At 44.7% G+C, this 25,180-nt stretch overlaps 2 protein-coding genes across 9 annotated transcripts in view; both read right to left on the minus strand.

Moving 5' to 3' along the window:
* Positions 1 to 1,445: 1,445 nt before the first annotated feature.
* LOC122173933 (5-hydroxytryptamine receptor 3A-like) lies at positions 1,446 to 14,650 on the minus strand. 2 transcript variants are annotated; one of them, XM_065566978.1, is made up of 9 exons: positions 14,500 to 14,650; positions 12,020 to 12,180; positions 11,616 to 11,660; positions 11,419 to 11,528; positions 10,759 to 10,928; positions 9,542 to 9,699; positions 7,701 to 7,908; positions 5,718 to 5,843; positions 1,446 to 5,002 (listed from the first exon to the last, which is right to left on the minus strand). In XM_065566978.1, the coding sequence occupies exons 1-9, from the start codon at positions 14,543 to 14,545 to the stop codon at positions 4,737 to 4,739; spliced, it is 1,290 nt and encodes a 429-aa protein (XP_065423050.1). In that variant the 5' UTR covers positions 14,546 to 14,650; the 3' UTR covers positions 1,446 to 4,736. The 2 variants fall into 2 exon arrangements, with proteins under 2 accessions (XP_065423050.1, XP_042708275.2); XM_042852341.2 differs by having other exon boundaries at positions 1,447 to 5,002; positions 5,718 to 5,927.
* Positions 14,651 to 17,768: 3,118 nt separating this feature from the next.
* The window catches only part of DNAAF1 (dynein axonemal assembly factor 1), a 31,401-nt gene continuing 23,989 nt past the window's right edge, over positions 17,769 to 25,180 (minus strand). For all 7 annotated transcript variants that reach the window (XM_065566981.1, XM_008166906.4, XM_042852319.2 and 4 more), the window contains 4 exons: positions 25,057 to 25,166; positions 22,908 to 22,976; positions 18,872 to 19,250; positions 17,769 to 18,532 (listed from right to left, as the gene is read on the minus strand). In XM_065566981.1, coding sequence (XP_065423053.1) covers positions 18,429 to 18,532; positions 18,872 to 19,250; positions 22,908 to 22,976; positions 25,057 to 25,166 — 662 coding nt within the window. In that variant the 3' untranslated portion in view covers positions 17,769 to 18,428. The remainder of the gene's footprint in view (positions 18,533 to 18,871; positions 19,251 to 22,907; positions 22,977 to 25,056; positions 25,167 to 25,180) is intronic.

Here is a 25,180-nt window from a genome sequence, read left to right on the forward strand (position 1 = left end):
AATTGCCAAGATCCCCTTTTTTCCCCTTTTCTTAAATATAGGTATGATGTTGGCCATTCTTTGGTCATATGGTACTACACCCAAATACATCGATATATTAAAAGTCCTTGCTACTGGACTAGCAATCTCATGTGCCAGTTCCTTCAGTATTCTGAGATGGAAATTATCCATTCCCCTCGATTTGAGCATATTAAGCTCTTGGAGTTTACTTCCACCTCACGTGATAATTTCCATTATTATACATTCATTTCCATCAGCCATCCTGCCTTCATGCCCTTGTTCCATATTACCATTCTTACTAACAATCAAATCAAAGTATTCATTTCATTTGGGGGCCAGATTATATGCTGATCATATGCAGCTCTCCTTTCCACAGCCTCTCTTCACCCCAAAGTCATGTTACAATATAGATCTTTACTCTGACAATTATAGTACATAGTGAGTCCTCGATATGTTTCTCAATGACTTGGTATTGGTTCTGTTACTTTGGCCAGAAGTCCCTCAGAGTTCAGACAATTGCTGCTTACTTTGATGGGAGGTGCATAAACTGCAGAAAACTAAGGGAAGCGTGGAAGTGATCATAAATAACCGCAAAAAGAAGAACAGGAGTACTTGTGGCACCTTAGAGACTAACAAATTTATTAGAGCATAAGCTTTCGTGGACTACAGCCCACTTCTTCGGATGCATATAGAATGGAACATATATTGAGGAGATATATATACACACATACAGAGAGCATAAACAGGAGCCATTACAAACATTGAATCTATCTCCCCTTGTAAGTATGCTCACACTTCTTATCAAACTGTCTGTACTGGGCTAGCTTGATTATCACTTCAAAAGTTTTTTTTCTCTTAATTAATTGGCCTCTCAGAGTTGGTAAGACAACTCCCACCTGTTTATGCTCTCTGTATGTGTGTATATATATCTCCTCAATATATGTTCCATTCTATATGCATCCGAAGAAGTGGGCTGTAGTCCACGAAAGCTTATGCTCTAATAAATTTGTTAGTCTCTAAGGTGCCACAAGTACTCCTGTTCTTCTTTTTGCGGATACAGACTAACACGGCTGCTACTCTGAAACCATAAATAACCGACAGCTTAAGGAACAAGAAATGAACTGAGCATGATCAGTGTACAGTGTCTATGGCTTAAAAGTCCAGGTTGGCTAGTATTTCACATTTAGTTTCAGGGTTACATCTTGACCAATTTCATATTCTGAAGGAATGCCTTATCCTTGTGCTACAGCGTGAGCGACAGTAACAAGTATTGCCCTGAATTAGCAAAACACTTATGCTCATATTTAATTTCAATCACATGCTTAAGTCCATTCCTGTTTAGCAAGACAAAGTGGCTGAGGTAATATCTTTAATTAGACCAATTTCTCTTGGTGAGAGAGAGAGAAGCAAAGCACCTAAGCACATACTTAAATCAATGGGTCTTAAATACACTTTAAACATGTGTTTAAGTCACGTAGACTTCGGTCTTTAAGTTAAATAATTCTTTCAGTGCTTTACTGAATACAAATGGACTTAAAAGTTTTGCTTTATTTGAGGCCTATATTGTTTGGTGTCTCTGACCAAGAATGAATTTTATAGCGAAATAGAGTGGGAAACTATTTAATCCCAAATTTCTTTTGTGAAAATGCCACTGTGACTGGGTAAACAAACCCCACACCAGTAAGAAAGGGGTTCAGTAGCTGCTCTGGGCCCAAGCAGCCCAACCCTGCACATCTGCAAAGCATGCATGTCTTGGAGGAGCTCAAAAGAAGAACAGTCCAGCTCTGGAGGGTAGCAGACAGTGGAGGTAAACTGACTTGCACTATGAGCTACTGAGAAGGAGCACCACAAGGGACTTGTGCTGCCTGTGGCCAGGCTATAGTGATCTGACCTAGCCTACAAAAAATGGACGTGAGATGTAGAAGTGATCAGCGAGGTAGCAGTATAGGACCCCAAGGTGCAGGATTTAGCTCCCTATCATTGGGCCCTGGATTGGAGCTTGATGGAGAGGATGGGCCCAGGCTCTCCTTCCAGACCCAAAGACGGACAATGATATAAGTCTATCCCTCGGTGGGGAACCTAACTGGGAGAAGACCCTGAAGGTACAAGGGTTATGGACCACAAGACCCCAGTCCAAGAAGGAATCCCTGAACCCTAACTGAATTCTGAAGCATTCCCTATAATCAGACTCTTTATATGTACCTCGAAAGGGTGAACTTGAAAGTGTGATCTGGCCGGAGGGCTGAGTCACTGAAAGGACAGACCATGGTAAGGTGGAATTGTAATAAGAAAGGGGAACGCTCCAGAGGAAGACAACCTGCCACCCCCAACCTGACCCGTGGGTGGCACTAGCAGTGAGTGTTCCCCTTCACAGCCACAACACTACTTTGCATTTACAATTTACATGGCTTCCAATGATCATAATCCATGTTAAAAACCTTTAATTAGATAAGTATCATTAATGCCTTTACTACAGATAGGGATTTGGAGGCAAAGACAGATACATTTTGAATGGTCTGAAACCCTTAAGCTCTAAAGTCACTTAGCCACACTTGAAAATTTTATCCTAGGTGCTTTGCCCAACAACATACAACAATTCAGACAAAGACCATAGGGAATAGAACCCGTGGGACCTAGCTCCAGGCCCCTCCTCTCTCTGTTCATGGAATCACACGTCCTCTCTTTTTAAAGCTGTCATTGGTTTTATGGAAATTGGAGCAGAGATGTCAATGAAACATAAAACTCAAAAGGTATTATACAGGGCTTCACCTCCCCCACTGTTTGGGCAAATAGATGGGTGTGGTTTGAGAGCGGCTGGGGAATGCAAAGGGTAACAAAGCATTCTTTTGGGGTGGAGCTTCCAAGTGTCTCGAGGGGGCACTGCCTGCATTAAAATGTTTATTGGATTTTTGATAATATGATCTCACCTCATTTATTTGGGATCCTGTGTTGCTCCATTGATGTGAGGATGGGATGGTGATGAAATGACCCCCTATGCAGGCCAATAGAAGCAGGGTATACTGGTGTTTACTGTAAGGGGTTAATTGATACAGGGTCATCTGTGAGTACCGTTTAGCCTGCAGTTTTGGACAAATGGGGATACTTCCTGAAGAAAGAGATTGGGCCCATCCAGTTGGCAGTGAAAGAATGAAATGGGGGAGGTGGCCCCAGTACTTGGTCAGGCCTTGCAGAAAACTAGAATTGGAGAGATGAAGGTGGCCCAGGAAAGGTGGGTAGCTGCAGTTCGGAGTCTGGGTTTGGACTGTCTGAAACTTTAACAGTCTCTTTGCAGGTCTAGTTGGGTATCTGACTGTTGGAACTGAGGGTCAGCTATTTCATGTGAGTTTAATACAGTTAGGAAGGAGGATAGGTGCCATCCAGGAACAGAGGCCCTGGGGGTTCTGACAGGTGTGTTAGAGGAGATGCATCAGTGTGCAGGAGCCCGACTGACACAAAGTCAGAGGGTGATTTTATGGTAGTTGGTGTGAAATTATAGGGGGTATTCCCCAAGGGGGCAGATGATTTGGGTCAAACCAGCCTAGTTAAGCATGAGATCAACACAGCTAATACCTGACCTATTAAGGAAGGCCCACATCACTTGCCTATGGTCCACTGAGAGGAAACGGAATGGAAGATTCATGAGATGGCGACTGCAGGAATTACTGAACCATCCAGAAGTCCTTGACTATCTATCCCCCATGGCACTGGTGGGCAAGAAAGACAGCACAACACAGATCTGTGTCGATTACCCACATTTGAATGAGGTGACCCACAAGGACTCAGATCCAATGACCCACATTGACGATATGCTGGAGACATGAGCAGAATCCAAATGGTTCTCTTCACTGGACCAACAGAGTGGATGATGGCAAGGTGAGGGGGGGAAAGTCACCCCATGTGAAGATCACCTTTACCAAGGGACAGGGCTTGTGGGAGTTGTGTCATGCTGTTTGGATGACATAATGCACCAGCTACATTTGAGCCGTTAATGGAGCAGGCCCTGGGCAACCCACTATTCAGGTGTCCGTATACTTGGATGACATGCTGATCTGAACAGGAACTCTTGTACAGCACTGGAATGGGCAAGTAATGTATTAGAGCGGTTTCCAGGAGCAAACCTAAAGCTCCACCCTGCAATGTGCAAGCTGTGCTAAAGGGAAACGCTTTCTGGGACACGTTGTTAGTGAGGAATGGACCTCCACTGACCCAGAAAAAAGTGCCTGGAGTGGCCAGAACTCCAGCATATCCGCCAGCTTCAAGGGTTCCTGGTGTTGTCCCTTACTACCAGAGGTTTCCTGGAGCTTTGCTGGGATAGCTGCCCCATTGCATAGACTAACAGAGAAGAGGTCACCATTCATATGGAGGGCCAGGCTGAGCTAGGCATTCCAAGAGCTGAAGTTGGCTTTGATCACTGTGCCAGTGTTGGGATATCCTCTGCCAAGTTACTTATTTGTGTTGGGTAGTAACTGAAGATAGACTGGAACAGGAGCTGTGTTTTCCCAGGTGCACAGCAGACAAGAGGAGGTTGTTGTGGCCTGTTATAGTAAGACCCTCTAGAAACCGGAATGGAAACCTGTGAGACCCACAGGTAGCTCCGGGCAGTAATCAGAGCTAATGAGCTATCACCCTTCTGTTTACAAGTTCATCTCAGATTTACGTATCTACTTTGGGTTTACAGACACATCACAGAAAAAGGAGCGCCTTTCCCAAATTACAAGTATGGCTTGTTAAACAGCTTAGAAAGCCCAAACTACCACAACTGTTATCAAAATAATGAATACTGTTAGGAGGTAGCAAATCAGGATGAATCTGTCAAGGACAAAGGCCACCATATTCCACTCTGATTTGGCCTCCTCTTCTCTCTTACTCATGATCATGTGACGACGGATCATTAAGAGCTCCAGGAGCACCTTCTTCAGCAGTTTAATTTCCGCACTGTCATGTTCTTTTTGTAAGCACCTCCTGGTTTGTATGTCTGCTTCTTTTTCCACCACAGAAGTAGCTACAATCACAACCAGAAAAATAATTGTATGTTAAGATGTTGATGGGGGACAGTTATTTCCAATATTTTAGAGATGGTTTGGGAAATGTTGATTCTCTTCCGAAGAAGAAAGTGGTTCAGTGACTTGCCCTCAGCAGGACAGTGGCAGAGTTAGGAATGGATGCCCCAAGCCCAGGCCTGTGCTCTAACCATTAGTCTGCACAGCCACCAGTTGTTGTTGATGAACAAAATCAACTAATCAATTAATAACCTGCATTTATGCAGCGGGTTACTGGTGAATGAAATCTGCCTCCCATTTCAGAGCCTACCTACTGAAGTGAGTTCACTCATTTCATGCGAGTCCCTTCTTACCTGGATCTCACTGTTTCTTTTCTATACAAAATCAGCAAGAGCTCACCAGATTGGATCTCTGGGCATGTTCTTTGTGAAAATATCGTACTGTTGCTAAAACCAATGTTGGTTGTTTAATCTGCTGGACTCTGCCGCCATCTAGGGGTTGGGAGAATTGTTCCTAGTAACGAGGGAAAGTAATGAGTAGCCCCCACCCCGGCAGGAAACACACATTGCCCTCATTCAAAAAACATTATCTACAACTAACTGCAGTCCAGAGTCATCCTGGGAGGGGGGGAGTCCTGGTCAATGGCTGAGATGCACAAAGGAGCCTACGGGTGTTAAGTGCCCAGCTTGGCCCTGTTGGATTAACTCCAGCGGATACCTTTGTTTGTGTTCCTGACTCCCGCAACATTGCTTTCACTAACTTCTCCTGTGTCAATGCGAAGTATGAAAGCCAAATGCTTCAGTACCCAGATCTTCAGCCACTGGGGCACATCCGGTCGCACTGCTGAGAGATGCAGCATGTAGGAGATAAAGATGGAATCGACAATGCTGATTATCATGATCACCAGGCACACAGCACAGAAAACACCTGGAAATAATCGCAATAGAATAAGCACATCTCCTTGATCATGAATGTCACCTACCCACCATGGCCCAGATCCACAAAGGCACTTAAGTGCCAAAGTCCCAGCCTTGGCTCCGTTGCGATTCACAAAACTCCCACCAAAGCCTGTAGGTGCCTAACTCACTTGGCACTTACGTTTTCAGGATAAAAGTTCCCTCAGCACCTCTGGTTCTGCCTCTGAGCTTGTGCACTGCTGCCTCCCTCTAGGCATCCGGATGCCTATCTCCCAGCAAATCCCCACAGCAATCCATGAGCCAGTTAAAGACGGGGGCTCCTCTGCCTAACATGCATGTGGGGCCTGAGCCAGTAGGTGTTCAGAGAGTGCATACCAGATCAGGTCCTATTTAAAATCCAAGGGGAGGGGGGAGAAGAGGAGCAGCCCACCTTATAACTTTTATCCTAGTGGTTAGAGCACTCACCGGGGATGTGCAAGACCCAGGTTCAATCCCCCACCCTTTTAAGGGGGAGAAAGGATCTGAACGGTGGGGTCTCTCACCTCTTTGAGTGCTCTAATCACTGAGCTATGGAGTCACTTGCTCTCTCTGTCTTTCTAGCCCAGTGACTGTTTAAGTAGGTATGCACAGTGGAACAGTCATTGGGCCAGAGAGAGAGTGAATGTGTGGGGGAATGACTCTGTAGTCTAGGGGTAAGGGCACCCACTTGGGAGATGGGAGAGCCCAGGTCCAGACCCCTGCTCCAATCATGCCTTCATTATTTAATAATTTAGCCACAGTGGAGCAGCTGCAGCAGAGAGATGGCAGGCGTCCCACCTCAGACTATCCCATAGTTCAGTGGTTAGAGCATACTCCTGAGAGTTGAGACCCCTGTTCAAATCCTCTCTCCACTTTTGGCAAAGAGGGGGGATTGAACCTGAGTCTCCCACATCCCAAGTGAGTGCACTAACCACTGGGCTAAAAGTTGTCATGTTCATCAGCCTCATCTCCTCCGTCTCTGACCACTTTGGGTGGCGCAAGGCAGGTGCCTAACTCATTCCTGCAAGCAACTCCTTAGACGCCTGAGCTGTCTGGCTCCAGGAAGCTGCTTCCTGAGCGCGGATGGCTAAGCAGAGCTAGGCACCTGAAACTGGGCTGCAGGAAGGTACAGATCTCTGGGGCTTAGCACACACTCCTGTTGTCACCATCTCCCATTGGCTGGCTTAGGTGGCTCTGTCTCTAGCGTGTTGGCTTTTGAGAACTGCGCTCTTCGGTGCCTCTCTCTCCCTATTCACTGCATCAGGAGCCTCAACTGTGAGGACTGTAGTGCTGTCCCGGTGATTTTTCTAGGCACCTGAAGGTTAGGCCCTGCGACGCTCAGTGTTGCAACCTCACTTCTTGGATCCCACCCAATGTATCTGTGTATCTTAGAGTTTTGTATAGTGGCCATCAAAAGTACTGAACGGTAAACTAGATCTGCACTGCAAGATCCCTAGGGCACTTCATGACGTTTTTTGTGGGGGCCAGTTGATAGGACAGTGGACTGGGACTCCAGACACCTGAATTCAAATCCCATCTTTGGCACCAAGCTACTGCGTGACCTTAGACAAATCATGTCTCCGCTCTGTGCCTCTGTGTCCCCCGCCCTCCCTCTGTGCCTGGTTTGAGATTGTAAACTTCTGGGTTCAGGGGCTGTTTCTTACAATGTGTTTGTACAGTTGCATAGTCTAATAGGGGCCTGAGCTTTAGGTTCTATTTCAGTATGAATAACCACAATAGTAATGACAGACTGTGCAGCTCTTACCCAAGATTGGCGTGACTTCTGAATTGGGAAGCAAATCGTTCAATATCAGCAAGAGCACAGAGAATCCCAGAACAACTGTTATTTTAAACCCCAGCCGCTCGCCTCCTTCCATCGGTATGAACATGCTGGCAACATCCACAAGCACCAGGAAACCGGCAGGGACTATGAGATTGATGACATAGAGGATTGGTACCCTCCGTATGGTTATCTGTTAAAGAGCAGCACTTGTGAGCAGTGCACTAAAACGTTCCACCTCACTATTCTAACAGAAAGATGGACACATTCTACCTGAACGGGACTTTGCTTGGGTCTCTCTTTGTTGTTGTTGTTTATTTATATAGCCCCAGAAATGTACCTTTTTTACCTTGTGCTTTAGAAGGCAAATAAGGCAGGATTCCTGCCCTGGAGAATGTACTATCTAATAGACAAAAACAAACCACAAAGGCACATTTCAGCACAAGAAGCTGTGGAGATGATGTTGTGAGGACATCGGTTTAGGAAGGATTCCTGGGCAAAGTGAGTATAAAGGAGTGTCTGAAGGAGAAGAGAAAGGGGGAAGAAAGGAGGTGCAATGTTATTCCCAGAGTGAGGCGCAGCAACACAGTAGGCCCAAAGCTGAGAGCAGAAACAGGCGATGAAGTAAGCAAAAAGGGAGGAAGACTATACCGTACTGAAAGCAGAGATGTAGGTTAAACCAGAGGGAGACAATAATACGAGGCCTTGAAGGAAAGAGTGAGTGGCTCATACTTGATGCAGTGAAAGACAGGTGGTCAATTAAAGGGAACCAATGATCGTTGCTGTGACTGGAGAAGTGAAAGAGACTGGAAACGTCAAGCAGAGACTGGAGATGGTGAGGCAAGAGGTGGAAAGCCAGGGATTAGGTGCCTGGAACAGTCAAGATCAGAGGTGGGCAAACTACAGCCTGCGAGCCATTTTAAGCCAGCCCACAAACTCCCTCTGGGGAGCCAGGTCGGGGGCCACATCACGCGGCTTGGCCCCGCTCCAGCGCGACATGGCCCCACTCCGAGGGTCATGGGCTGCTCCACGCGTAGGAGCCGAAGAAGGGACATGCCACTGCTTCCGGGAGCCTCTTGAGGTAAGTACTGCTCGGAGCCTGCACCCTTGAGCCTCTCCCCATGCTCCAACCCTCTGCCCCAGCCCTGATCCCCCTCCCGCTCTCCAAACCCCTCGATCCCAGCACAGAGCACTCTCCTGCACCCCAAACCTCTCATCCCCAGCCCCACCCCAAAGCCCACACCCCCTCCTGCACCCGAACCCCAATTTTGTGAGCATTCATGGCCCGCCATACAATTTCTATTCCTCGATGTGGCCCTCAGGCCAAAAAGTTTGCCCACCCCCTGGTCAAGATGAAGGATGACCAAGGCTGGACAAGGTATTTGGCAAAAATATTTCTTGGGTGACAAGTTTGAAAAAACTTTATTTATAAAATGGTGTGTATCATCGTGGTGGGACTTTAAGGCCAAACAGTCCTATTCTTGCATCAAGCCAGCAAGTTATAAAAAATCTATTGCAATAAGATGTTTTCTAACATCAACGAGCCAAGAAAGGACATACCACATGATATAAGGAAATCTGTGTAGTTTCCTTTACACAGCTTTGTGTTCCAAAGTGATTGTGATACACAGATTTCCCCTAGCTCCTCCCTCTATAAGAAGAAAGTCAAGTGGAAAGGTTAGATTAGGAGTAGGATGGATTTTGAGTAGACTAGTGCTGGATAGACAACAGTTGTGCTAACTGGATTATTAAATATATATTATAATCTGGGATCAAATTCCCTAGCTATAGGCTACATGTGCAGTGTGTGTTGTTTCCAGTCCTACCTGATATGTGACTTGACTCCATTCTTTCTCCTCAGTGGATACATTATTGCTCAGAACATCCACTTTCCCGAGGAGCCATTCACTTTTTGCATAATTCTCCTGGGAAGCTTGTGTAACTGCAGAGGAGTTGGACTTGGGCACCACCACTATGTCCTGAACTATTTTAAGTTAGAAAGGAGAATGATATGGGTTAATCCATTCCCAGGGAATATGATTCATTTCTGCTTTGATGCATTTGGAAGGGCTCCTTCCAATGACAAAAACCATTACAGGCATGTGCTCAGTGATCACCTAGGTGTGTGAGTTAAAATCTCATCGCACATTCCTGCAGGGATATTCCACAGGGATCGTGATGGGCAGGTGTCCAAGATGGCACGTTCAGTCAATGAGTGGAGGGCTCGATCACCCAGCAGTCACTCCTCAAATAGCCTTACAGCATTGGCACCATCCTGCTCTCTCACAGTCAGCATGGCATTGCGAGATTAAAGGGCAGATAGGGCCAGAGTCACAGGGCCGTGCAGGACAAGGAGGAGCAGCACTGCCAAGGGGAGCTCCAGTTGGGATCCCAGAGTTCCCCAGCATGAAGGAGACGTTGGAACACTTAGGACAGTACAGTATGATGGTCCAGTGTCTACCTGTTGATGGGGAGGGGAATGGCTCCTCCCCTCCATCTTTGAGGGCCCTTCACCCCTGGAGGGTGCCAGGAAGGAGAAGTCCCTATGCTTTCTTCAGTGTGGCAAGCAGTTGTGCCTGGCACTCACACAGGAGCCCATTGCACCTTTTCCCCCACACACGTTCATGCAAGGATTGGACACCATCTGGCCCTAAACCATTAGCAGAAGAATGGGAAGGTGGCAATTAAGGTGCTGAGCGAGACTAAAAGCTGACTCATGCAGAACATTTTATCAAGCTGCGTGTGTATCTCAATGGAAGCCCCACACCTATAGAGTCAGCCCATGATGAATTCCCAGTTTGGGCAAAGCACTTTTGTGTCTTCAAGAAGAGCATCCTCTGGGTTGGTTCGGAGGGGACTGAACAAAATCCTCACCCCTTTTAGGAATTGTCTACAAGTTCTCCAGGGAGCTATCTATAAGTGCTCTATGACAGTTAGATTTCTGCTAAATAGTCTCCAAGGGTGACAACTTTGTTCACCAGCCCTTCCCATATTACTGATGCTAAATGGAGCCCCCAGCATCCTGCACCAACCCTGCACGTACCTGTATGCACATAGGGACCAAAGGTCAGATTGCACTTCTGGGTGTCAAATGGAAACTTGTAGATATCCAAGCTGCAAGTGCTCACTATCCTGATTGGTTTCCATTGGTTGATGGTGCCGTCACTGGAGAGGGACATGAAAGGAACTGTGGGGGATTGAGGATCTTCAGTCCTAAAGAAGAAAAAATGCATTGGAAATATCAACACTGGCTCCTTGAAGAGCGCAGAGGTCTTTGCCAATGGAGACAGAGAGGTGGGAAGGAATAGATCATTGGGCTTCTAGACTGTTAACACAGCCTTTGGTCCATGCATATGTAATAATGACGGGTGTTTAGACACTTCCTTGACTCATATCAAATAATCGATTTTGCTGCCTAAAATGATAGCAACTAACAACTGAAGGAAGAGGGGAAAGGATGAATTTGTTGTGTTCTGTTAGATAATGCACTGCAGTAAGCTGCAGTATGTAATGCTGGTTGAGAAGAGCAATGCCTTACAGTTTATTTTTGTGTAGTTTCATTCATACAAAAGCTGACGAGAGTCCCAATAAATTACTGCATGTTACTCACACACGTAATTCACCAGCCATTCACAGCCTCATCCCCAATTTTGACACTGAAAAAAAGGGGACCCCACTCCTCAACTTAATACTGAGAATTTACATTTCAGAGACAAAGAGGTCCGGCTTCCATACAGAGTCCACAGGGATGGAGATCTTAGAGATTCCACAGAAGTTTTGGGGATCCCAAGTGAGGAACTGATTTTTCCAGCTCTGAAAAAAGAAATGGATTGTTAGAGGAAGATTCACATTTAATGGGTGTGATAAGGTGACATGGTAAATTAAGAACATGATCCTCACCATTTGGAATCTCACTAGAGACGTAAGGATTTGTAACTTCTCATCCTAGAGGAAGAGAAAGAACTGAGTTCATATCTGTTGTGTCTCTAATAAAGATGCAGAAAATTTCCTGCATGGGTAATGACTGCTAGATACAGGTAAGTGAGACCTAAAAGGAAGTTGAGATACAGCTAATGGGAGTGGCTGAGTGGTGTTAGAGAAAAAGTTATGAGTGTTCACACAGGCTGGTGAAAAGAAGGAAGAAGGATCTGTTGCATAGAGAAATTAAGGCCGCTTCCGCACTTGGGAATAGCACTGGTGCAGTATCAGTGGCCAACAAGCAGTGTAGCTGCATCAGTGCAGGTCCCTGAGTTAAGGCAAGAAGAAGCAGGAATTTTCACCCATGCACTGGTAGAGTCCCTCACCAAGTCCAGGGTGGCATGTAAGGTGACATCAATTCTGATGATAGAGGGCTCTCTCCAGTCAGTCACTGGGCGCACGCTCATCAGGCGAGGATTAGCGTCTGCAATACTCAGGTTGCTCATCACATCCCAATAACTGCATGTCTCCTGGCTGGCTGTCAGACCTGTTCCCAAAGAAACAGAGAGGGGCCTTTCAGTGCTACTGGTGAGGGTAGCTGGGCTCTCATCCTGGAGCTCTCAAATGGACTGCATGCATCTAGGACTAGGTCTTCTCTCATTGGTTTAGAAGTTGTGGGTAAATTTAGTGCTGTTGATGGTCCTGGTTTGAGAGCCTTGAAAACTAACATCCTCTCTCTGTGCGTAGGCCAAGTAATTCACAATGCAGCACAGGGAGCAGTAGGGCAAACTCCATCACATCTCCCCTGCAGTGGGACTCAGCCCCAACTCTTGAGAGGGAGTGAGGATAATTCACTCCCCATTCCCAACTCCATGCTTGGCCTCTCTACTTAGACTGTTAACAAGGGTACTAACTCGCACCAGCTGTGATGGGGAGTTTTGTGGTGAAGACACTTGCCCCAGGAGGAACCTATATTTATAGTTTGCACTTATACGGCATTTCCATCTTCAAATCACTTTGCCACCACTAACTGCTGCAATAAATCCTTGCAGCTCCCCTGGACTGAGATCACCAGTTCATTTCATATAAGGCACCCAACAGCCTTCAGCTGGTAATAACCCAGCACGGGAGCATTCTGTATTACCAGCAAAATGGGCAATCAAATGGATGCACTTGCAAAATACCCTCTGAAAGAAGCATAATTATAATTATTTACTACACTTCAATCATTCCTAACCCTTCAAAATCTTCATCCTAGCCTTATTCTCCAAAGGTAAGATATCTCCCTGCTTTACCTATTTATTTATGTACATATGGATTAAGTTAATATTTCTTATATATGGGGCTACAATGGATCAAAAAAGAAAAACATAGCAATTGTATTTCCTGAAGAATGCTAGTCATTATTTAGCCTGTGTGATGGGATGTACCAGGCCCTTTGAGGGCCCTTGCTGGAGGCCTTGTGGCCCTATTGCACCCCACCCCAGGAAAGGAGCATTGAAGGTGGGTCCTCCAGGCCTGCCGAGAAAGGCTGCAGGGAAGTGACCACTCAGAGTGCAGCAGGCTCAGTTAAAAGCAGCTGCAGAGCTTGAAAACATGAGTTGCTGGCTGGAACCAGAAGGGCGAGGAAGGGCTGGAAAACAGAGAAACTCTCCAGGCAAGGAGACCTGGGAGAGACCCTGATCGACCAGGGATTAGATAGAGAGAACCCAAGGACTGTAACCCTAAGGTAACTGGTGAAAGTGACGGGACTGAGTGGGAAACAGCCCAGGGAGAATAGCAGCAGCAACTATTAAGGGAAACAGTACATGGCTGCTGTCATAGGGTCCCCGGGTTGGGACCTGGAATAGTGGGTGGGCTGAGTTCCCCTACTGGCCACGGAAAAAGTGACCTAAGTCCCAAAAGGGGACAAGACTCTCTACTGAAAGCCTGAGAAAGGGGCTGGAGTTTAAACAGGCCCAGAATTGGGGCCAAAGACCCTGTTGAGGGCCAACCATATGTTGAACTTTGTTACCCCAGAAGGGGTCATCCAGTCACCTATTAACCAGGTGACTTAGCTGGAGGGTTGAACCAATGAAGTCCCACCCTGCAAGGGCAACAGCCAACAGGGGGCACTGGGAGCAGAGAAGAGTGCAGGTTTGCATCCAGCTGACAAGTGGCGCTCATGGAAGTGACTATCCTCCATCACCGGCTCCAATTAGAACTTGACCAAAAATAATATTGTAAATAACAGAACAATCTAACCCTCGATCTCCCTCCTAATCAACCTAGGGTTGCATTTGATCTGCATTCATGAATCAACAGTGGTTAATGTGAAATTTTCATCCATTCTTTGAAACTGGATGCAAATGCTTTGCTCTGTTTGGATATCCACAAGCTTTTGGGGGCTGTCCTTTGTTGCTGTATTATGAGTTTGAGCCATGTACAGTAGAACAAGCCACAGGATGGAAGTCAAGGCTCCCTACCGAACATCAACCCATAAAAAAACACTTCCCACAATGACTGCTATTCTACTTCTGACATTGATCCAAACTAAACAGTTTCACACAGAGAACGTAACAAAATGTGTCAACTTCAAGCTAAGTTTTATTTCACTGAACCACTTAAGCAAACGCAGCAGGAACAAACACATGCAAACCAGATCCAAGAAAAATTATCCCAGACCTGTTTTGAACTGGGCTGACACTGCTGACATAATCCCCTTCTGGAGAAGGGCTGCCCCTGTCTATGTCAAAATTTACGCCTTTCCCTCTGACTGTTTTCATAAATGTATGATAACAGGAGCATGAAGAGACAGGCCTTTACTCATTCTGGTTTCTAAGGCTTTGTGCTCAATTTCAAATGAAGGTTTAAGTCCAAAACTTACCTAATGCCACGTAATTGACCAGTATAAATATAAGCCATCTTGTCATACTTGTTGCATGGACTGTAGGCACTAAGTGCCTGATCAGCTCCTGTACTGATCTAACACTGGATTTTTCTTTGCTGTCTTCCTGAGACCTGTCTACTTAAAGGGAGTGGCAGGTTTCCATTAAGTCCCCATCACACAGGAAAGGAACAGAACAATATCACCAGAGTTGTTCAACCTGTTCCCAGCCCTCAGGGCAGACTTCGCTCCAACTTGACCTTATATATTTTATACCGTGAGGGCTCAACCCTCCCTGTGGTATGCAAGGGTGGGGAGAAGCATCCAGCAGGCACAATGCCTCCTGAACTCTTAGCGAGTTCAAGTCAGCAGGTCCCAGTGGCAATTTGCTAATTTAGAGAGGTGGAATGTGAACGGTAGCAAGGACATTGGGATTAACATCCCTGGGTGTACAGAACAGTTCTATGGGATCTGTAATTGCCATGACTTGCTCTCTTTGACCATGACTGACATCTGAGCCAAGGGATAGCAGCGCCTCCAACACCAGGCTGCTCCAGTACCGGTTCACAAGGAACAAGGCCATGTGCTGAATTACCAAGTCCATTTTCTGCAGCTACTGGGTTTTCCGGGGAGGTCCTCCAGCCAAATAATGACCAGGCCTAACCCATATTAGCATGTGGGGGGTATAGCTTCAAGACAAAACTCCACAGGCTTAAAACTATTCCTGTCTCTCAATCTGTTGTCATCTCACCTGGGGCACAGTGGAATGGACATAATATCTTGATCTGTGGAATTAGTCAGAGGCCCATGTTCCCTGGGGGGACTGTTATTTTTTTGGGTTAGTTACTATGAGGTCACATTTTCTTATGGGCTGCATTAAGCTCTCTTTGTACATTATTAGATTGCTATCCTGCTGAAATTGCACAGGGCGTTTCCCCTATTAACATTGTTGCATGCAGAGAGGTTGGTACTATCCCTTGTTGTTTTCCTGTCCAGCTTTAACTTGATATGCTCTTGAATTCAAGGGGAGTCATGATGTCATCACTACTGTCTGACATGGAATCCCTCTCTTGTGCAAGTCTGCAACAGTCTTTCCGAGATCATCTACTGCTCTTGCACACATGGCTAAAATGGTTCAACTTGTCACATTCCTTGCAATGCTGTCCTAAGGCGGGGCACATCTCCTTTACCTGCTCAAGCTATCTCCCACAATAAATTCATCTCATTATGGATATGGAGCTGGCTGGGAGCACACTCAACATTAATGCTGATTTTCAGTAAATCTCGGAGGACTGGTGACGTTCCAGAAGACTGGAAGAAAGCTAAAGTGGTGCTAATTTTTAAAAAGGGTAATGAGAATGACCCATGTAATTATAGGCCTGTCCGCCTGACATTGATCCTGGGCAAGATATTGGGGTGGCTGATACGGAACTCAAGTAATAAAGAACTAAAGAACGGTAATGTAATTAATGCTAATCAACTTGGGTTTATGGAAAATAAATCCTGTCAAACTAACTCGATATTTTTTTATGAGATTACAAGTTTGGTTGATGATAGTGTTGATATAATATACGTAGACTTCTGAAGGCATTTTACTTTGGGACTGCATGACGTTTTGATTAAAAAACTAGAATGATATAAAATTAACAAGTGACCCTAACTCTGTGTGCAAAAATGTACACCCATAATTTGCATGCAGGAACACAGTATTTCTGTACACTTTCTGCATATAATTTTGAATATCTGAGCTTTAAAGTCTTAACGGATGTAAGCAGAGTCAGGATGAGCTCTACCCTGACATCTGGTGGTGAATTATGGCAAGGATGGAAAAGAACTTCAGGGGCTGATCTTGTTTGCATAGGCACACCCACCTGCCAAGTCTGGGACAACAGCAACTGAAAGTTGCATCCAAAGAAGTGAGGTTTTTACCCACGAAAGCTTATGCCCAAATAAATCTGTTAGTCTTTAAGGTGCCACCAGACTCCTTGTTGTTTTTACAACTGAAAGTGGTTACTTTGGCTGGTGTGGGATCCCCAGTTTCTCTGTTATTGGGGCAGGAAGAATGAAGTGTTGTTACCCTGATTCTGTGAATCAAGGCCAGTGGAACTGTTGTATGACAGAGGGACTCACCAGTAACTAAGTAGCACTTGCTAGATAAGGGGCATGGGTTACAAAACACAGTGAATTGAGAGAGGTTGGGGACAGGTATGTGTACCTGATGGTATGGGCCCCTTTTGAGGGCCTGGAACACCAATTGCACTACCCTCTTTCTCCACTGTTGACTAGCAGAGCTAAGTTTGTTTCCATTAGGAGTCTAGCTAGAAGTTGCTGAGCTGAATTCACTTTGGGCCAATGGTGCATCAGTACTGTGGCTCCCCTACTACAAGCTGAAATCACTAAAAGAGCTAAAATTGCTGAGCTGAGATCACTGAGTACTGTGTTAACTAGGGGGGAAGCCTGAAGAAATATTGCTAAGCAGTTGGCAGAGCTGAGCAGTTTGTGAGACGGTTGGAGCGGCCCATGGAACAGCAAGCGGAGCGGAGCCGTTTGCGAGGGCAGCTGGTGTGGTTCATGGGATGGCTGGTGGAGTGGAACGGCTGGCAGAGCTGAGCAGTTTGTGGGATGGTTGGATCGGCCCACGGAACGGGGAGCAGAGCAGTTTGCGGGGGACGGCTGGAGGAGCGGAGCAGCGCAGCGCGGCTGGTAGAGCGGAGCCATTCGTGGTAAAGGCTGCAGCAGAACTAAACGGAGAGGAGGGGCAGTCGGCCTCGGACCATGTAAGGTGCCCCTTAACATCCTATGTGCCCCCTCCCCATTTCCGCCCAGGCTGGGGGGGTAAAACTCTGCAGATAAACTTTTGAACTCTGGGGCAGCACTGACCAGGGACAGAGACTTTGGGGTTGTTGGACTTTGGGATGATTGGACTTAAGACCCTGAGGGGAAAAGGACACTGCCAAACTTACTTGGAAGTGGGTCTTTTGCTCATGGTTTGTGTTATGAATCCTGTTTGTGGTGTTTCCCCAACATAATGCTGCATTGTTTCCCTCCTTTATTAAAAGGCTTTTGCTACACTCAGACTCGGTGCTTGCGAGAGGGGAAGTATTGCCTCCTAAAGGCACCCGGGGGGTGGGGGGTGGTATGTAATTGTCCCAGGTCACTGGGTGTGGGCTCGAGCCGGTTTTGCATTGTGTTATTGAAACGGAACCCCTAGAAACTGAACCCGGCCCTTGTTGCTGCCAACTTAGAGGGGCAGAAGGGTTACACATATCTTACTAAGAAGCAAACTAACTTTATTTTCAGTGAGCATGTTTGGTAAGTATTTCCTGGAATATACATACATGGAAATTGTACAAATTAACAATGCAACACCTTAATAACAGGATTTTCTTTAGACCGAATAAAAATAAATGTAACACAGTGAATTAAAACTATAGAAATAATTGAAACATTTAACTTCCCTATTTTTTGAAAGACATGAGAAATAACTTCTCAAAAGAAACCTCAATTCAACCTTTAAACATTACTGACCCGATGTTTAAAGGTACTGCGTGCTCTCAAGTGATTGACTGCAATGGGAGCTATAGGTGCTCAGCACCTTTGAAAATCAGACCATAAAGCACTTGGTACCTGTGGGTTAGCTGGCAATTAGCCACCTTCTTCTGCATAGCAGTGTAGAATAGTTTTGTCTGGCATCATTCACAGAAATGCTGCACTTTAATGTAGTGTTTCTGAGAGCTATACTGTTATGTTGGCCATGACTGGCTGACTTTGTGATAGAACACAAAGTTCTTATATTAAGGCAGTCATTTTATGAATGACATCACTCAAAGTGTATTTTCAGGTGTTTTACTGAGGGACCCACAGTAGGAATAACCACAAATAGTGGGCCGGATGGTATATTCCAGATTTGGTCCATTTTTATTCATCACTTAATCTAATCCATATTCGATGTCCTCGTTATCTTCTTGTGGTTTATGAGGGGATCCTCCATTTTCTGCCAGGCACTGCACTGTTTTGTCTGCAGTGCTATTCTCTGTTAAAGCATGAAGACAAGTGAAATTGTGATTAATCATCTTTATTACTGGAAAAAGAAACAAATCCCAATTATTGAAACCTACTATGAACATTTGCATGGAAATAGTCACAGAAAAATACTCTGTCTCAACCTACTGGGATCCCAGTAGGGTACAACAAACTGGGGGGAAGAGCACTAAGGGATTTCCTCAGTCCCTTCTTTCCCCCAGTCCTAACTAGCTAAGGTCACTGTCAATGGGTGAACAAACTCCTTCTTTCAAAATACAACCACCATCTCCCATTTCCCCCTTGTTTACCTGTTGTTGTTTTTTTTTAAATTCTGTTACAATAATCTTACCAGGGCAGGAGGGTTTAGTGTGACTGTCTTTGTTGTCCAATTCCTCTGGGGTTAGGTTATCCACTTTATTGTAGGCTGCTGATGTCAGTATCTCATCTATTGGTTCAGCAATAATCTCTTGTATCAATGGTTTCAAAGGTTTGGCTTTAACTTTGATCTCTAAGTCGCTCTCTGGACTCCAAGGCTCTGCTAAACCTTCTACAAGGAGTCTTGTGGTTTCCCTTTGACTGTCTTCAGGTACCTTACATATATTTGAAAAGATGGTTGTTGGGATCTCTTCTGTTATTGAGTTCCCAAATAAGGTTTTGTTTTCCTCTGATACAGAGTCCTTGTCATCACTCACTTCAGAAATGATTTCAATCTTTGGATGACATGCTTGCTATAAAGGTAGACAACATAATTGAAAATAATCTGTTACTACTGAAGTAGCCACTAAGGGACTATTACAATTCAAAGGCAAACTTTTGCTCTTAGATACATGAGACAGTTCTCAGTTTTAATACCCTGCTCCCCCTACCATACATACAACATCCACTTCATACAGAGATCAAGGAAAGCAGAAATATCAGGGCTGCCTGGTGGAAAAGAGCTGAATTTTCCCCCAATCAGTTATCAGACATCAGTCTTAACTGGCATGTCATAAACTAATTAGAGTTCATAAAATGAAGGCACACTTGATTAAGCAGTTTTCAATGTTGGAGGATCTGCAGCCTATAAAACATTCTAGATGCCACTAACTAAAATTATCTGAACCTATTCATATGTGTTAAGTGGGGTTTTTTTTGTTTTTTGTTTTTAAAGAATATAAATTTCTAATGTATGCCAGGAGTCAATCACCAAATTGAAGTACCAATAAATTATGTCTTTCAGATTTTTTAAATTAAAATAATCAAAACAAATCAAAGCTGTATAAATGGCACAGTAGTTGAGGTTATTTGTGCCTGTCCCACTTACGGAGTGGGGCTTCTTGGGCCCTATGCTCTTTTTCAGCCTTAGGGGAGAGGTTCTCATGCAGTATTTCAGGCTGTCTTGTTAGGCTCTCTTGCGTGTCTCCAGTGGTTCTGACTGGCCCATTCCTGGGCCACTGGGAAGTTGGCTGGCTCCCTGATCCCAGCTCCCCAGGGATTCAGCCTGCTCTAAATCAGGTCATTTGCAACAAAGCTCAGCAGGCACGCGATGTCTGGGGGCAGAGACGACATGGAACAAGACCAGGGTACACTTGGGGTTACAGGTTCAGCGGCAGCATAGGATCTCCATGGGGACTTCTGGTCAGAGCTAGGGTACTGGGGCAGCCCCAGGGTGACCCTGTGGCGCCCTGCTGGAAGTGCTCTCCATTGGGGTTGTGTGTCTGAATGACAGCCTTCATCTTGCACTTGGCTTCAGCTCAGGTGGAGTCAGAGTGCTGGTTGGCTTCCCCTAATCCAGGGACAAGTGAGGGAGGGTGGACAAATTGCCACCAGCCTTGAGGATGGTCCTGGTAGGGACCCTCCTTTAGCACTTGTGGGTGAGTCACAGTGTGCTGTGGGAGGCAGGTGCCCAAGGAGCCCTGCAGCTCCTGATTCTCCTGCTCTGCCCCCTGGAGGGACAGGTGATGTGGGGTCAATACATTGCAGTGGGGGGCCCCGAAGGAGCCATTTGCCTATTCCAGTCCCACATACAGGAATGGGGGCAAGTTTGGGCTGAGAACCGCAGTTTTGATTTACATGGATGGAGGGCTTTTAAGCTAAATACAAACTGGGCATCCTTTGTATGGACCTTTATTCTTTGCGGGAGGGAACATTTTGGGGAGTGGGCCTCCTCCCAAGGGTCCATGTAAAGAAGAAGGGGATGAGGCCAGCGTGGAAAACTACATTTGGGACTAGTTACAGTGTAGGGCTGATATCTTGCTAGTTTTTCTCCTTATTTGATTTTCTGTCTGCTGTTAATCTCAATAACTATAGGTATAAATGATTGTTTCATTCCCCAGCACTGCCTGTACAAATGTGTACTGAGTCTTTCTGATTATTTTCACAAGATGGCACTATTCTAACAGATTAAAATGCAGGGTAGCTGACCAAATACAGTAACTCCTCACTGAACGTTGTAGTTATGTTCGTGAAAAATGTGACTTTAAGCGAAACGATGTTAAGTGAATCCAGTTTCCCCATAAGAATTAATGTAAATGAGGGGGTTAGGTTCCAGGGATTTTTTTTTCACCAGACAAAAGACTCTCTCTCTCTCTCTCTCTCTCTATATATATATATATACACACACACACACACACACACACACACACACACACAGAGTATAAGTTTTAAACAAACAATTTAATACTGGTACACAGTGATGATGATTGTGAAGCTTGGTTGAGGTGGAGGAGTCAGAGGGTGGGATATTTTCCAGGGAATGCCTTACTGCTAAATGATGAACTAGCACTCGGCTGAGCCCTCAAGGTTAACTCTCACACTCTACAGGGCAGCAGGAATGGAGGGAGGGGAGAGAGCATTGCAGACAGAGAGACACTGTGTGTGTGTGAGAGAGATGCGCATTTCCCCTTTAAGTACACTGCCTTGTTAATTAGATCAGCTTGCTGAGACCACAGCTGCTGCTGCCAGCAAGCTCCCTCTGTCCTGAACCCTGTTGTGTGTGTCCCCTGCTCTATGGAAGATGGGGTAAGCGGGGTGCAGGAGCAGGGGGGAGGGGGACACCCTGACATTAGCCCCCCTCTTCCTTCCCTCCCCCCCCCACAGCAAGCAGGAGTCTCGGGGAGCAGCTCCAAGGCAGAGGGCAGGAGCAGCACATGGCAGTGGGGGGAGGGACAGCTGCAATTGCTAGCCTGCTTGGCAGCTGCTGCACAGGGAACTTAGGGGGGCGGGGAGCTGCCCGTCCACCCTGGTTCCAAGCCCCCACCAGCTAGCTGCAAGCAGTTGACAAAGCAGGCGACGTTAGAAGGGAGCATTGCACAACTTTAAACAATCATGTTCCCTAATTGATCAGCAACGTAACAACAAAACGTTAACCGGGATGACTTTAAGTGAGGAGTTACTGTAGTAGATCTGGTCAAGTATTTGCATACAGTATATCAGAACAAATTATTAATTGAGGACTAAAGCATTCCCAAATAAATTGTTTCTAGTTTTCTAGATTCATGTCCAGAGGAGAAGAAAAAAACCACATGGATTTTTCTGTTGTAGGTGAATCAAAGGTTCTTTTAAGATTGTATAAATTAGACTCCTGCCTCATGTGAAGGGGAACTAAAAATTCTGGAAAGTTTCTGAAGGTGCTTCTATTGTTGCCATCCACTGGGTACACGCGACTGAAGAATGGAGAGGTGACTAGTGATGAGAAATATGTTCTTAGGTAGCTTTCCAATTTTAATGTATCCAGTTATACAACTGGATTATCCAATTTATCCAATTAAGCCAATATTAATAGCGTCTATATAACACCAGGACAGAAAAATACCATTTTGTATCATTTATATGTAATTCTCTAACAATCGACATTCACCTGGGACTTGACAGTTGCCACTATGTTGCATATTTTGCTCATTTGGAATCTCATTGGCAACTGTGGGTTTAAAACTAACTGCAGGCTCCTACCAACAGAGCAGAATAAGACTATATCTTATGGCTGTTAGCAGCATTGGGCCTATGAAATCCAATTGAGCACCTCTTATTTTATTCGGTAGAGGGCAGTTTGTCAATAAATCCAATTCATTACAGTAAATGTATATCATTCTTTCATATTTTTAAGTAAAAATGAAATACAATACACTCTTAAGAGGTCCATCTTATTTAGGTTTCACATTACTATCCTTTTATTGTTACAGTGTGATAAGGTGGCAATTCAAATGGAAAGGTAACATGCAACTCATTGTTTTAATGTATAGCGAATGTGCTGGTAAATTTTGCTGATCACATTTTATAAATTAAATAACTATTCCACCTCTCACACAGAAATGCACAATTTATACTTTATTGTAAATATTATAATGTATTAGTAAATGTGAGTAGAAGAGCACCAGCCTGATAAGAATAATTAGCAAGAAGCTCACCTTTCTGATTGAGTTTTCCTCTACTGGTGAGAATTCACTAACATCCACATCTTCTAAATCAGGCAGTTCCTGAAGCAGATCACAAAATAGCTTATCAATGGTATAGGCAATTTCTAACGCCTAAAAAGCAAAACCCCATTTGAAACCTGAGCTCTGAAGCAAAACTTTTAAAACTGACACTCTAATTAGAACTCTCCACAATTGTGTCCCCCCTCCAAAATGGCAACCTTGTCTTTCAAATGCATGCCTAGTATGGAATAGAATATCTGCCTCCAAAATCAGGCTAGCAATAGTCTTAGAGCACCAAATCCTCTCTACTACCATGCAGGAGGAAGGAAGGAGGGAGGAAGGAGAAAAGGATAGGACAGCTCTAAAAAGAAGAAGCAGTGTTCACTCCTGCATGTCAGCCTACAGAAACCCATCTACATGCCCACTGTCAGGTGGGGGGGATCTCTGGGGGCATAGGCTGATTTGGGGGTGTCCAGGGAACATCTGCACTGCATATGTGCCGCTCAAACCCAAGAGATTTCTAGATAGAAATGTTAATGCTGCTTCCTACTCTCCCTTTGTAACATCTATTCCTCTCAGAGGTGGTCATCTGCAACTACAGTGGGGGAATGTAATAGCAGCATGGCTTCTGGGTAAGCTCTATGAGGAATGGAGGGCAGGGAGGAGTCTCCCCCGTGAAATCTGTATAGTATAGGGCAAAAACACACAAAAGACCAGATTTCAGGGGGGAGACCAGATTTCACAGTTCGTGACGTGTTTTTCATGGCCATGAATTTGGTAGGGCCCTACTCATAGCCCAGATGATTTTCCCAATGAGGGTGCACACAATATTGAGATTGCTTTTAAGCTAGTTTTTGAGTGGCTTCAAAATCTGCACTCTAAACTGATACCATACAAATTGCAGATTAAGGGCTTGATCCAGCAAATATTCACAGCTATACAAAGTATAAAGTAAACAGTGGGAGTACATTGTAGTGAGCATTCCACCAAGGCAAAAAGTGTCACACACCCCCTTAGGGAAAGAGAAACTAAAAGACAATTAAAAGATACATTGCTAATAAAACACAAATCACTGCATCCTGATTCTAAATAAGAGAATAGAGAGAGTGCTTTGAAAAATAATAATTTCAGAATTCTGAGTTTGTCAGTAGGGGCAGAATCTGCATCCCTTAAAGTTTAAATATGATTTTTTTTTCTTTTTTGGTTACTTTAGATTCTCTATGCTATTATATATAGAGAGAGGTTTTTTTCAGTGGGATTACGCATATCCTTAATTATAGTTATGTATTTGTTTAACTTTATTTAAATACTCAGGGCCCAAATAACAGAAAAAGAGTCAGGGCTGCCTCGGGGGGGAGGGGGCAAGTTGGGCAATTTGCCTTAGGCCCCACAGGGGCCCCCACGAGAATATAGTATTCTATAGTATTGCAACTTTTTTTTATGGAAGGGGCCCCCAAAATTGCTTTGCCCCAGGCCCCCTGAATCCTCTGGGCAGCCCTGAAAAGGGTATTAGATTGGTAATCTTTAATTATATATATTGGCTAATGTATATTTCTTTATTTTTTTTAAATATAACTATTGTTGAAAGATTAATTATTGCTCTAGACTCAAATAATATGTATACAAAATGACTGGATGGCTATTTATTCCTCATGATTTTTTGTTCAGTAGTTTATATTTTTCATTGTACATTAGATTTGGGTTTTGGCTAACTCTTGGATACATTTTTTTCCAATGAGAATAATTATATTGTAATTGACATCTTTTTAAAATTGAAAACTTTTTTTTTTTTTTTTTTTACACAAAATGAAAGTAGATTTCAGAGTTCTAAACAGTTTGACTTTAGAACTACTGTGTGCAACAGAGCAGACAAGATGTGGAAGATGTGTCAAGAAATTTACCAAAGGAACTTCAGAAAACCTCGCCAGATACTATGTAGTTCCCAGGCAGATGTTGCATTGTACTTCATATTTTTTTCAGGGAATTTTTGTTGGCAGTGGAAAGTTCTACAAAACCTGGGCCACACGCAATTGTTTAGCCAGTATATAAGAGGAGTGAATTTGTGGGCAACTGATGTGATCTAAATTTGGATCCCTCAAAATACGAAACAAATGATTACATACTCAGCCCTAATACATACATCAATGAAAAGCTTCTCTGGTATCTCCAGTTTAATTTGCTCTGTTTCTGCAGACTCATCCAGTTCAGTAACCAGGGCACCTTCGGTAGCCATATTCCCTACTAGTATCTCTAAGGCATAAGGA

This window comes from Chrysemys picta, chromosome 14 (genome assembly GCF_011386835.1).
Source record: "Chrysemys picta bellii isolate R12L10 chromosome 14, ASM1138683v2, whole genome shotgun sequence".
NCBI classification, from domain to species: Eukaryota; Metazoa; Chordata; order Testudines; family Emydidae; genus Chrysemys; species Chrysemys picta.

Excerpts from the sequence above, each read along its gene's own strand:
- LOC122173933 (XM_042852341.2), bottom strand. The coding sequence starts at position 14,545 with ATGACAAGATGGCTTATATTTATACTGGTCAATTACGTGGCATTAG. Across the intron at positions 11,661-12,019 it reads TACATGCCACCCTGGACTTG|GATGAGAAGTTACAAATCCT; the intron begins GTGAGGGACTCT and ends CTCTTCCTCTAG. Across the intron at positions 5,003-5,717 it reads AGTCAGGAACACAAACAAAG|CTACTTCTGTGGTGGAAAAA; the intron begins GTATCCGCTGGA and ends TTGTGATTGTAG.